This window comes from Sarcophilus harrisii, chromosome 2 (assembly GCF_902635505.1).
Source record: "Sarcophilus harrisii chromosome 2, mSarHar1.11, whole genome shotgun sequence".
NCBI lineage: Eukaryota > Metazoa > Chordata > Mammalia > Dasyuromorphia > Dasyuridae > Sarcophilus > Sarcophilus harrisii.
Window position 1 is genome coordinate 222,682,979 of NC_045427.1, and position 14,687 is coordinate 222,697,665.

The window sequence follows — 14,687 nt, forward strand, 5'->3', positions numbered from 1 at the left end:
AAGAATTCAGAATTGAAAATAATTTTTTTTTAAATACACAATTCTTTGAAGATAGGTTTTGGAATGCATCGAACATATACAAGCCCAAAACTAGCATTTATATATTCTATATAAATAACGAGCTATTATATAGAGCTCGTTGGGGTTTGCAAAGAGCATATATTATCTCATTTTTTCTTCCCAATAACCCTTGGAGGTCAATGCTGTTTTAGCCCCATTTTACAGGTGAGGAAACTGAAGTTGAATTAAGTATCTTGCCCAACATCAACCAGTTACCAAGTGTCAGAAGATCGATACAAAATAAGATCTTTCTGATTCTTAAAGAGTTCACCATTCCATACACTATTCCATCTTGCTGCCTCATTTACATTCACTTTAGCTACAAAAAGGCACTCAAAATTACATGTTTATGGGAGTGAGAAACCAGGAACTTTCCCCACCATTGTCCATTCCTTCAGAGTTAAGTGAGTCAGTTGTTTGTTTGTTTTTTAAATAGGGATTATAATACGGAATATGTTTGTTTTCTTCTACTCTCCAACAGTAGAAATTTGGTCAACGTCTCTGAAATGCCAACTCTTTAGGTCACCCATTATGGAAGCCAATTTTCCAATGAACAACGTAAGTTCTCAGGTATGGAGTCACTTCCATCTCTCACCTACTTCTTATCCAATGCTTACCTGTGCTCTTTTCGAGGAAGTCCATGGATTCTTCACTTGCACTGAAATGACTGGAAGCCGCCTTCTTTTCTGCATCCTGCTCGACATCTGAGCCCGTGTGAACAGAGGAGTTTGTACTCATGGGTGACCTTGGCATATCAGTTAAAGAAATCCTCCTCCCTGTGCCACCACTCAGCAGGGGTTTGCTCATTAAGATCTTCGGCGATGCCGTCATGTCAAAATTCAGTTTGATTTTTTCTTGTTTATCTGTCTTTGCAGTCCCAGCACCAGGGTTTGTGGGGTCTAATAACATTTGGAATTGGTTGTTGGGTGTGTATGGTGTCCGGAATGGGGAGTAATTAAATACACCAAACTTTCTGCGAATGTTCTCGACATATACCTCCATCTCTTGCATTGCACTGTTGAAAATGCTTTTAGTCTTTTTCACAGAAAAAGGAATTTCTTTAGACATGAGGTAGCAATTATTTATTGGAACCCAGGCTCTATATGTACAAAAGGGAGCAAAAAAAGAAAAGGGACAAGTTTGAGTCAATTCTGTTCTATTCCAAGAAAATTTTTACTTCATTCAAACTAGCTAACTAACTTAGTAACTTTTTCACCAAAATGAAGATTTTGAAAATAATTTTCCATTAAAAATACATTTTCTTCAATAGTTTAATCTTAAGAAATGATCCATTTAGAGATGATTAAAATTAATCACTTTCTCTCTAGCATAAAACAGAACATAACTGATAAACTTACAAAAACTTCTATTTATTATAAAGCTCAAAACACTGTAATCCAAAACAAATGGGCTAGGGTTCAAAACAAATGTGGAATAGGGAAGATACCTAGCACAGTAATATCAGTGGGATCTTAGAAACAACAAATGTAAATGTCTGATAATTTCAGCCTAGAACTCTCAATCTTTTCCCCCAGTGACCAAGCTTTCTACCACTGAGGCTTTGAAATGGTATCTTTCATACAGAACAATGCTTATCACAATAGACAAACAGTCCCATAAGCTTTAGACTGCTTGTGTAGTGTGTCCCAAGCTGCACAACCTCCCACCCACACCACTTGTGCTCCCTATGAGCCCAGGTGAGGATAGTTGCAACGGCGGCAACGGCAGCAGCAGGGGTCTCTGCGGTACTGGTGATCTGGCTTAAGTTCAGCTTGAGGGGCAAAATGACTAGGAAGAGCTCCGTGTTCTCACTGCTGCTGTGGTTGGGATGTGAGCCTCAAATGGGCTGGATGGCTGGTCCTAAAGTTGGCCTCCCCACCAAAAAAAAGACCATAATGTCCCCACCCTGCTCTCAGTTTTACTAGAAAGTGAAGAAGCACATCTATCAGTGTACCTACCTACACTAGCCCCTCTCCCTCTTCCTAATTTGCTGCTTCCTCTCAGCTACACGCATATAACCAAGCTGGTTAGAACTGTGTGTAAAATAAAAGTAAACAGCCTGTGAGGGAGGGCCTGAGGGGCTTCCCCAATGAGTAAAGTGCATGAGCTTTATTTAGTGCATGGACTTTATAACATCTCTTTTGGCTGCTCAGAGGTAACTTTTTCCTTACTTCCTGGTTCTCAGCTGTGTTCCAGATAGGTGAGGTTGCCGGATAAGTGACCTGTGGATAAGTGAAGTGTTACTTGCACTTTGAAAGAGAAGGCTGCCTTCTGTCAGGGAAAATACTTGAATGAGAATTGGTCCTTATTTAAAATGTAAAAAACGTAAGTAGTTAAGAGAAATACAGTCTGATAAAGGGTAAAAGTTTCGGATGGCATAATTCTGGAGAAAGAATCCTGGATTATCACCACCGTTTCTACACTGGTCTCTCCCCCTCCAATCCATCTCATACAGGCTGCCAGATGAATCTTCATGAAAAACATGGTTACAGTCATGTCACCTCTCTGATCAAAATTTATCAGTGGTTTCCCAGTGCCCATAGGATCAAGCCTACCATTGGCCATCTATTGATCCTTTCTGAAAGCTTTTATGGAAATTTTAATTTATTTAAATAAATTTAAATAACTCCTCATAAATAGAGGAGGGAGAGGGAAACATCAAAGAGCATAAAGAACACCCAGGAATATAAGAGAGAAGAATAAAGAGGTAGATCACTGGAGGGGACTCTTATTTAAAAGTCCATTTACATTTTTTGAAAATAGTTTTAGACATATAACTTTCTCTCTTTTTTGATTATCTCACATTCCTCTTTGCCTCTAGTCACTGTCACATATACAAGAATACTTTTTAAAAAAATGAAAAACTGGGAAATGAGGAAGGGCTGTATGCCCTATCTTCCAAAGATAAATGAAAAACAAAAGCCCTAGAAGGTTAGGGAAGGGAGGAAATTGGTGGAAATGGAATAGCTGACCTGGGACCAAAAAAGAGACAAAAAGGAAGTAATGGAGATAGCCTGGGTTGAAAAGCATCCTCAGGGAATTACAATAAGCAAGATAAGTCCCTATAATTTTACTCAAACCTTTATCTCCATATGGAATACCTTCTCCCAACCTCTTTCACTTTCTAACTCTTCATTAAGACCCACCACAAGCTTGATCTCCTCCATGTTGCCTTCCCTGACCCAATCTCCCAACCCCAGCCCACAGCCCTCTTCCTTGAATTCATACAGCATTTAAGATGCAGAGATCCTAATGGGTATTTAACCATGTTATGCCACCTTCTACTTTGTGTTGAATTACTACTGAATTTCTCTACTATTAATTTATTCAACTTTTCTTTTGTTTATATCATGTCTTCCTAACTAGTCTTTGGGCCACTTAAGTGCAAGGACAATGTCTTACCTTTATAGCCCGTGGAGAGACTAATAGAGGTCTTCACATATAGTTACTCAGTAAACAGTTGTTGGTTTGATGAAGGAAAGCATATACTCATAGATTTCACAGATGACTATAAAATTCCTGAATGTCTGATTTGGTGGGAGATACTAGACTATTTCAATGAACTTTTAAAGTCCTTAACAGGTATTTAATTTATTTGCTAAAACAGTTAGGGAAGGGAGGGACAGGGAACTGAGAGAGAACAAGTATTGAAAGCATACAATCAAATATTAAAAAGGGTCAGTAAAGATGGATAAATCCAAAACCAAACTGAAATTTTTTGGTAAATATATTGATGGGTTCCTTTCTCAACTAAATACAGTACTATCCTAAACTAATCCTGTGGTCTAAATTCAAACAAAGTCCTGAACCTTGGAGTGGCCGAACAAGATCCCTTAAGCCATCATAAGAGAGGCTTATTTCAGAACAAAGAATGAAATACTGTGAATGGACAACAATTTAAAAAAAAAATTGGGGGGAGGGAAGAGAAGGGGAAAGGCAAACAATTTCAAAGTTGTCTAGGGAGATTTAGTGAAGGGACAAACTGCCCTGGTAATCTTGGTTCCCCAGGGGCACCACTGTATTACAGCATATAACCAGACACTCCTCACAATGACAACAAAGCTGAATTACTCTTGTCAAGAAAAGAGTGATTTTTTTTTGGATTCCACGCCTTTATTTATACTGGCACTATTAAAATGAGCTGTACTTCAGAAACAGCCCAAACTAAAAAAATAAAACGATCATATTTGTTTCTATATTTTCCTCCCTCATGTATTTCTTCTCTTATATACCCCTAATTTTAAGATCTTTTTGTAGTTCATGTAATTTTCCTTTGCCTGTTGGCAGCAGCAGCAGCAGTCCCAAATCTCTGAGGCATTGAAGAGAGCAGATGAAGACCTATGAGCTATTTTTAGACCAAATCTAAGAAAAATGAAAACATCCCTGAGGAGAGCTCTTCACCAGCTCTCATCAGCAGAGCCACATGGAAAGGGGCCACTATTACTGCTATTAACATGCAAAAGCCCACTTTAAAAGTGTGTGATTGGATAAGGGGGGGGAGCCACAAGGGAAATGGGGGGAAGGGGAAGCCAATAAAAAAGAACCATTGAAGTAACTCACTACCTAATCTCCCCCTTTAACAAAGGGAAAATGAAGTTGGCAAGAATCGCACAAATGTTAGTAGGTTTATTTATTGAGGACAAGAAGACACTTCTTGTCCCTAAGAGAAATATTTTGAAAAAACAATGAGTGAGTTGCTTAATAATACATATATGATACAACAAATTTAAAAGCAGCAGCACCTAAAATAGCTGCTAGGATAAATGCCAATGTTGGTACCACCAACAGAATTTCTAACAAAAACTTTGTTCTAATATACCTAGAAAAATGAAGCCCACATATGACAATGCTTAATATTAGAAACTAATTCTTATAACCCTAAGATAAGTGTGCAATGTAACTTTGAAAATAAGTGGGTGGAATGGCCACATTTCTTTCTAGTCTTCAATTACAGCAATAAAAGTTCAGTTAAAATGTTAAGCCCATTGTTTTAAACTCCCACCTGTCATGTTGTCCAAAGAAACGGGCATCGACCTGCCCATCTTTGTCCCTCAGTGCTTTTGCAGGCCAGAAGGGAAATCCTTTCAGTTTAGCCCAGACCAATGGGTGTGGATTGCTCTAGGAAAAGGAATAGGAGATGCAGGGGTTTTATGAATTTGAGAAAAAAGGAAAATAAATATCAGAAGCATGATGATATCCCCATATTTCAGCAGGCTTCTGCCAGATGAATTTTTCTAAGTTATAACTCAGATGAGATTACTCTACTATTCAAAGACTATCCACAGCTCCCTACCTACTGAACAGAACAAATATGCTAAGGCTTTGGGATGTAAGGCCAGTTCCAACCTACTTCATTGTACACTAATGTTCTTTCATTGAACCAAACCAAGCCAAATTTGCAATTCCTCAAATACAGATCTGCTGCTCTCCTGTCCCTGAGTTTTGGTCATACTGCTTGCCAGTGTCTGGAATGCCTCTCCCCAACATCACCATCATCTCACTGTGATAACAATAGTTCCCATTGGGGCAGGTAGGTGGTGCAGTGGATAGAGCACCAGCCCTTAAGTCAGGAGGACCTGAGCTCAAATCTGGCCTTCCTAGCTGTGTGATCTGGGCAAGTCTTAACCCAAATGCCTCAGCAAAAAAAAAAAAAAAAAAAAAAAAAAAGTATGCTTCAACAATAGCCCCCATTTCTATATCACTTTCTTCAAAACAATCCTGTGAAATAAGTAGTCCAGGCATCACTATCCCTATTTTACAAAGGAGAAAAACCAAGGCTAAGAGAGAGGTGAATTGTCTCCTTTAATACATCTAATAAGAATCAAGAACTCTGTTCTCCAAATCCAAGATTCTTCACACAAAAGCACACCTGAGAAGCCACCTGAAATACCACTTACCATAATTTCTCTAATCCCACATTCATTTATTCATACAATAAATAATTATTACATGCCTACTGTGTGCAAAGCAATGTACTTGAAACTTAGGAGATACAAGATAAGACAATCTCCACCTTCATGAAGCTTACACTCTAATAGAAGAGTAAGACAAACAGATAACTATAATAAACAATATTAAAAGATTAAGTGTAATAGGTGAAAAAACAAAATACTATGTGACATTCAAGGAAAAGACTGTTACCAGGAGTTGAAACAAGGCTTCGTATTAGAGTTGGGCATTAAAGGATTGACTTATCTTCAACAGATAGGAAGCACTAGACTTCTTTTTTTTTTTTTTTTTAATTTAATAGCCTTTTATTTACAGGTTATATGTATGAGTAACTTTACAGCATTAACAACTGCCAAACCTCTTGTTTCAATTTTTTACCTCTTACTCCCCCCCACCCCCTCCCCCAGATGGCAGGATGACCAGTAGATGTTAAATATATTAAAATATAAATTAGATACACAATAAGTATACATGACCAAAACGTTATTTTGCTGTACAAAAAGAATCAGACTCTGAAATATTGTACAATTAGCTTGTGAAGGAAATCAAAAATGCAGGTGGGCATAAATATAGGGATTGGGAATTCAATGTAATGGTTTTTAGACTAGACTTCTTTCTTTTAGAGATTCTCATGGCACTCTCTCATGAACCTTCCAGATACATAATACTTCTCTGTGATTGTGCTGCTATAAAATCTTTAAAGGGAAAGTCAAGGTCATACTTTTCTCTGTATAGCCTATAGTTCTTAGAGCTTTGCATGGGGCAGGGCAGTCCAAAAATAAGTTTGTAGATTTGAAATAAATTTTTAAATTGATTACCCTCAAGAAGCAGGATTGACTGGGAGAAAGAATAGCTTCTAATCAATATTTAAAGAGTTCCTACTATATGCAGGGGCCTTGTAGTTTGGTGTTGAAATCCTGAAGGCTCAGCATGGGATTTAGGTGGGTTCATTCAGGATAGACCTTTACTATAGAGAAATCTAGGATATTTGAGGATTTACAAGACTAGTTACCACCAATACCCAATGAATCTTGGTGCTTCCATCACAGATAGAAGACAAGTACAACATGACTTATAAATATTCTTTTAGTTATACACTCTTTTCTCCGTGTAATATCCTGTCCTACTCTTCCTTGGAATTCAGCACTAACTACTGTGCAGGTGTAGGTCAATGAAACCAAAGGATCATAGGGATATATTTGGCATGGCTTACAGAATAAGGAGCTTAATATACTTGGATTATTTCTAATCTTGTTTTCCACTCTTTTACAGGACGAAAGCTCCACAGATCTCAACCCCAAACTCCCCACAATACTGGACTTAAACTCAAGTTTATATAGGAGGCAAAGAACTCAAAGTTTGCAAAATAATTAAGCTAAAATACACCAACTTACACAAGGCTCGCAAAACCAGTTCTCTCGTTTTTGGCAAGCAGCTAGATAACATTCTGGACACACTTCAATTTCGTTCATCTGTAAAGAAAAGGAGCAGGGTCTTTATTATTTTTGGTTGGCATTATTGTTTTTATCTGATGATAAGAAAACATATTTCCATAAGTACTTTATAATTCAAAAGATAACTTTCCTGACAACAATCTTGCAAAGCAGGGGGCACATTTATCCCCATCTGACAGAGAAGGAAACCAAAACCAAGAAGTTTGCATGCCTAAAAGCATCACAGTTCAGAATCATATCCATGTATTTCAAATTCAAAGCCTGATGACCTCTCCATCATACATAAAAGCAGTATAACTTTCACCCTCTTAGAAAGAGGATATGTTCTTCAGCATATTTTGGCTAGCTTCTCTCTTGGTTCTTTATCCTTCACTTAGAACTTGAACACCCAACTGGAGTAAGTCTTTCATGAATAATCCCAAATGGATGAGTAAATCAAGGTAACGCCTGAGATCCTGAAAGCTCCAAAAAAGTCCAATCTTACCCTGGGAATCAAAGTTATAATTGCAACTGGATGGAATTCAGTAGGAAACACATACCTCATGTTCACAGATTTTTATAATTACTTTGGCTGTTTGTGTCAATTTGTGATTTCCTGTGTAAAAAAGAAAATTAAGATTAACTTGAATGGAATGACTTCACAAATTATTTTTGGTTATTTCAAACTATAGTTTCTAGGCTAACTCTCATGAGAGTAGAACGGCCCCATAAACAATCTTTGTAAACTTGTTGATTTCCCAAGGGGCTGAGTAAAAGAATCTAGAATTTCCTGACTTTCCATCCCTGCTCCAACCAGGATGACAAACATGGGATATTTAACTGCTCTTAGAACAAAGCAGGTGACATAATATAAAATTCCTATTTCACTGCAGCATTTCAAGAATTAACAGCTATCTGTTTTTTGCTGTACATTTTCAAGTTCCTAATGGACAGTGAGTGGGACAATCAACTTGCCTGTTAAAAATCACTGCCTAGATAATGATCTGCTCATCAAAAAGATTGCCACAAAGATAACCAAGCTAAAATAAACTTGTGGGCTTTACAGTAAGTTCTAAGTACAAATTACCTGACAAGATCATTATCTAGTTGGGGAGGTAGAGGTGATTTGCTTTGAAAAAAGGAGATGGCCTTGTAGACTGTTCTCTTATAGGAAGGCAAGAATATTGGTACTTAATATGCTTTTCTGAATTGCAGTGCACACCCTCCTAACCCCATACCTCCTCCAGATATAAATGCAGGTATATACTAAATAATGTCACTATTTTAGTAAAAATACAACCTTAAGCAAAACAGTAATTTGTGAAAGGGGAATGAGTGCATAGGAACAAAATGATACACGGGTGACTAGGGGGTCCAATAAATAGAGTGGTAAAATTCAAGTCCAGAAGAGTTGAATTCAAATCTGAGCTCAGACAATTTCTACCTGTGTCACCCTGTAAAAGTCATTTAACCTCTCTCTGCTCATTTCTTCCATCTGTAAAATGGGAATAATAATAGCATCTACCTCCGAGGGTTGTTGTGAGGATAAAATGAGATAATATTTATAAAATATTTTGCAAACCTTAAATAATATTTTGCTATGTAAATTCTAGCTATTCTGATACTAACAGAGCTAATTATTATTAGTTTGCCATACAGATAATAGACTGAAATTTGCCAGGAGCTTGTTTATCATTATTGTGAATTATCAGGAGGGAGAGGAAGAAGAGGAGGAGGAAAAAGTAGCAATAGTAGTAATAGTAATAGCAGCAGCAGCAGCAATAGCAACAGCAATAATAACATTTTTGTAAGTCTTTAATGTCTGCAAAGCACTTTACAAATATTATCTCACTCTATCCCCACAAACACTCTAAAAATTAGGTGCTATTATGAATTGATCTTACAGATAAGAAGAAAACTAAGGCAGACCCAGAAAGTGATTTCCTCAGAGACACAGCTAGTTAAGAATCTGAAGCGAAATTTCAAATAGTTTTCCTTCCTCCAACTCTAATTCTCAAACCTTTGGGCCATCTAGTTAGCTAGCCTTTGGGTAACATTCAGTTGTGTGCTTTAATTACAATATATTGTTATATATTATATATTTGTATTATTATGTGTAACTATATATATTATTATATGACTATATATCATATATAACTATATATAACAATTATATATATTATATATTCAATAACATGTTGCTTTTTCTTAGGCAACCCAGTATTAATGGATCACTATTTCTTACCCATTTATTAGATATATCATACCCAAGTACCACAGCTTCACCTGGGACCTTTCTGCATATGGCATTTGTCCTGAGAGCTTAGCTACTCACCCCCATTGTAAATAATGCAGTTGTGCAAAATCCATTTGGCGTCGGCCAAAAAGGCTTCAGTGCAACCATACATTTTCTTTTTAACATTCTGTGAGGGGGGAAAACCATCACACATGGAGTCATCAAAGAGTTAACCTTTCCCCTGCTCAACAACCACTTCTCTTTCTATTCTGCCCCAAATATTTGTTCTTCAGCACTTATCTTCCCTTTCCACCCTCTACTCATTAAATCACTATCAAGCTTTAAAGACAGAAAAATGGACAAATCAACCCATGCCCACAATTCCCTCCATCCTCATCTCTGCCTCCTAGCTTCTTCAAGTGCCAGCTAAGATTGCACCTTCTACAAGAAGCATTTCTCAATTCCTCTTAAATTTTAATGTCTTCCCCTTTATTGCTTATTTCCAATTTATCCTATATGTATGTATCTCATTTGTACAAAGTTGTTTGCATGTTGTTTCCCCATCAGGTAGCAAGAATTGTCTTCTGCCTTTCTTTGAATGCCAGGTCCTTGTTCAATGTTTACTGATTAACCAGCTTCCAGAGAAAGAGCTAACCCCTTCATCTTGTTTCCTAAAATGAGCTTGCTTTAAAGGAGACAAGGAGGAAATTGCCCAGGTCCTGAGCGCCTACGGTAACAACAATCTGCCATTTCAGTGAGAGTTTTATAGTTTACAGAATGCTTTCCTCATAAGAGCCCTGGAAGGTAGGCAGGACAGGGATATTATTACTCCCATTTTAAAGGGAAGGAAACTGAGCCTCAGACAGAGCTGTCACTAGAACCTACCCTTCCCCCTGCTTTCAAGACCAATGTTCTTTCCGACACCACATGGCTGCTACTGGATTATCTGAAAGAAAAACTACAAAAATAGCAAGGACGGAATAAAAGGAGCCCTTCCATTGAAAGACATTTTTGTTTTTCCTATTTGGAGGAAATTGGCACGTATAGGAATTAACCCATTCTTCTTTTTCCACTTTTTTTTGGGGGGAAGAGGAATTCTCAGTGTGAGGTGTTCACATTTAGCCCCAAATTCACAAATGAGAACAAGAATGATAACTACTTATACATCAAGAAAGTAATATAGCTTTTAAAATAAAATTCCCAGTAGTTCTGACTTTCAAATAGCATCTAACATTAAACACCTATCATTAATAACAAAAGGGCCAAAAAAAGGAGATTCAATAAAACCAACTCTATGATTAAAGGAAGAAAGGGGGATAGTGATGAAAAAGGCCCAAGATTTGGAGTTCCCAAAGTTCACAAACCAGGTGATTATCAGCACATTTCCTCCCTGCCAGGTCTCAGTTTCCTCCATCTGTGATAACCATACTTACACTATATTTTATATTACAAGGAATTATAAGGAAAGCATTTTGTAGAGCATAAAGCACCACATACCAAAGTGAATGAGTAAGGACCATTATTCACAATTCTAGCAGTTACATTAATTACTCAGACACTTGAATTCTCTTCACACTTTCTACTGCTCATTGATATCACCAAGGGTAAAAGATCAGGTCAAATTTAAAGCAATCCAATCAGTTTAGAAACTCCAAATTGTTTATGTAGAAGGTAGAAATTATTAGATAAGAATCTGTAATCTAGTGGGAGGTCCTGAGTTCTGAGCTCTGATGCTACTTAGCTTTGTAATCCTAAACAAGTCCCTTCCTTGCCTCAGATTCCAGTTTTTTCCTATGTAAATTAAGACAATCTATAAACTATACGGAGTCTCCTTTTTTTCCTAACCATTATGATCCTATTTTCTAAAGTTCTTTAAACTCAGAGATTCTTAATTTGTAGGCCATGATTTTTTTAAGAATGTTGATAATTGGGGCAGCCAGGTGGCGCAGTACTATCTATAGAGCACCAGTCCTGAAGTGAGGAAGATTTGAGTTCAAATCTGAACTCAGACACTTAACACTTCCGAGCTGTTACTTAACCCCAATTGTTTCAGAAAAAAAAAAAAGTTTACAATTATGTTAATATCTTGATAATGCTTTGCCAATATAACTGGTTTTTTTGTTATTCTATAGATTTTATTTATGCATTTAAAACATTATTTTGAGAAGAGGTCCATAGGCTTCATTAAAACCTTTAAATGAGTCCACAGCATATCAAAGGTTAAGAATCCTCACTTTAATTAATAATCCTATTAACTAATATGATCTCTAGTTTCCTCCATTTCTAAAAATATGGGGCTCAATCCTTGTAGAGAGCTTAACTGGCAAATGCTTTCATAAATGCTCCTGCCTCATCAGCAGCCCCAGCTACTCAACATCTAGAAAATAATGTTCCCTCCACCAAAGTCCTTGGCATTGTCAAATGGGTCAACCTAAAAAATTAATTAGGCCCTGGTGGGGCCTTTTCCATAGGAATTATAGATGAAACTGTCCCCTGTTAAAATGGGAGCTTCTAGAAAAGCATGCAATACATCTACACTTAATGATTCATTTCAATTATTCCTTTCTATCTCTGGCTCTTATCACCATTAAAATAACCCAGAGGGGGCATTTTCCTCCCTTTTAGATTTGGCAGGAATAAAAGTGAGGTTTGGGCTTGCCTCCATTTTAGATTTCTTTTCAGACAGAGAGAATTGAGAACTCATAGGACCTACCACCCAGGTGAAAGAAAGAAAAATACAAGGAAGGAGACAGAAGATAGAAAAATTTTCCAAATTTTGATTAGAGCATATCATCAACTTTATGAAAGTCTGTCCCAAATCAGAAACAATAAGAGAATAGTAAAATGAACCAGCTCTGAGGTCCCACCTCACATCCAGCAAACTGGCAAAGATAACAAAAGACAGAAATAATCAGTGTTGGAGAGATGACAGGGAGACAAGCAAACTATGTTAGTGGATATGTGAACTTTTTCTGGAAAACAAAATTTGGAATTAGACAAGAATTTTCACACAGCAAAATAAGAGGAAAATCATGAAATAATGTTGCATCTGTTTTGAATTGTGTAAAAAAAAATCCTGGAACTTAAGATAGAAAACACCAGGGGAAATGAAGGAATTGGGAGAAAATACCACAGTATAGCTTTAGGTCTCTGCTGAATGAAAACTGACCTTTTCTAATGTACAAAGATCCATTGGATGAAAAATATACTCGGCATAGTCTGGATGCTGATCGAGCGACACGGGTTTCTGAAATGGTTCTGTCTATATAAAAAAAAGAGAGAGAGAGAGAGAGAGAGAGAGAGAGAGAGATAGAAGAGAGAGAGACAGAAGAAGACAGAGAAGGGGAAACACATATACACATTATTGTTGGGGGAGGCTTGAACTTAAAAAAGAAAAATCTGTGTTCTATCTGGGACCTGCATATAGCCCCTCTTCTGAGCATAACCTAAAACAAAACCTGACTAGATCTAGTAAAGGCTGTCAATTCCCTTCCAAATTTTACCTGTTCTCCTCTTTAAAAAAAAAAAAAAAAAGTTTTTTTTTCATTTCTATCTAATAACTCTATCTTAAAAAAAAATAAGGGAGTGTAACCCTGTCAATTATTTTTCCATGTCAATTACAAGTAAACTCTGGGCTTCAGGGTTCTATGTATAACTACTTTTAGCTTTTATTATCAAAATGTCCATGACTGGGTACCCAGATATTATACATCTTGCACACATGATGCAAGGCAGGTGCAGGGAAGACCCAGTTTCTGCCTAACATCAATTACCGAATGACCCACAAAAGCAGCAACTAAATGAGCATATATGAAAAAACTCTAGCAAACATAAAGCAATAAAGTATAGTGGGAAAAAGCGCTTGATTTTAAGTGCAAAACCTGAATTCAAATCCCTCAGCCATTACCTGTCAGCAGCTCCATTGTACAAGTTAGTTAACTTCCTGGGCCTCAATTTTCTATTCTATAAACGTGGGAAACAACTGAACTAAATGACCTTTTACTGTCTCTTCTAACTGTAAACCTTAGGATATTAAAAAGACATTTATATATGGGGGGAGGGGAAAAGCTACAAGTAAGGTAAGAAGAATCTAAAAATTAGCCCATCAGAATAGCTTAATGACTATCTGAACTATGCAAAATGAAGAGGGAAAAAAAGTCTTGTTCTTAATGGCATTTGTCTTGCAATGAGGTTTTTAAGATTTGGTTAAATAATAAATTTTATTGAAGCACAGCATCTCAATTGGATTAGTTGAAAGACCATTCCAGACCTAATTTTTAATGATTCAACAATAAGATTTATTTCCCCTGCAGTTTATCTAAGTCACCTTAAGTAAAATAAGCTGCCTTAGCACAATAAAATCTTTCTGTCACTTTCAGTATCCATAGCTGGGAGATGTTAACATCCTTCCAACATACTTTTCTTCTTTTTATTAGCAAAATGTCTCATTTTATATACAATGACTCCAGTAAGTACATCTGAGTCTCTGAAAAGCTGTAAATATGTTTTTGAGATATTTAAGTCAAAAAACTAAAAACTATAATGAAGAGAAAATATAAAAAGGAATATTATATATGTTTGGCTCCTTTGGGATGTAAACATTATTTGCTAATCAGACCTTTTCACTCCCAAGTAATAAAAGCTAACATATATGCTTTATTTTCTTAAAGGAATCTCAAAGATCTCTTCATTAAAATGCTCTGGATATAAATCTCTTCTGCTTTGTTTTTGACATCCAATCATGTGATTTAGAAAGCAAGACACCGATTATTTCACATAGGCACTAAGAAAGCTATTTCACTTAAAGAGCTCAATGAATCAATGGTAAATGCCAACAGCCTCTCAAAACACCATAGGTCAAATCCCATTAACACAAATTCCAAGGGACTATTTAAATTATGATGATGACCTGTCCTGGACCAAATATATCTGGAAAGCTCCACTAGTTGGGGCTTAACAGGCTTTTGTTATACAGATACTATGTATCTCACCAACGAAGTCAGAGGACT

General features: G+C 36.7%; 1 protein-coding gene across 7 annotated transcripts in view; it reads right to left on the bottom strand.

Moving 5' to 3' along the window:
- ZMYND8 (zinc finger MYND-type containing 8) overlaps positions 1 to 14,687 on the bottom strand; it is a 116,653-nt gene that overhangs the window by 46,030 nt on the left and 55,936 nt on the right. For 5 of the 7 annotated variants that reach the window (XM_031951577.1, XM_023494534.2, XM_031951576.1 and 2 more), the window contains 7 exons: positions 12,848 to 12,940; positions 9,778 to 9,865; positions 8,003 to 8,058; positions 7,404 to 7,481; positions 5,063 to 5,178; positions 2,232 to 2,282; positions 678 to 1,159 (listed from right to left, as the gene is read on the bottom strand). In XM_031951577.1, the coding sequence (XP_031807437.1) occupies positions 678 to 1,159; positions 2,232 to 2,282; positions 5,063 to 5,178; positions 7,404 to 7,481; positions 8,003 to 8,058; positions 9,778 to 9,865; positions 12,848 to 12,940 (964 nt within the window). The remainder of the gene's footprint in view (positions 1 to 677; positions 1,160 to 2,231; positions 2,283 to 5,062; positions 5,179 to 7,403; positions 7,482 to 8,002; positions 8,059 to 9,777; positions 9,866 to 12,847; positions 12,941 to 14,687) is intronic. The other 2 variants (XM_012539717.3, XM_012539722.3) reach the window with 1 other exon arrangement.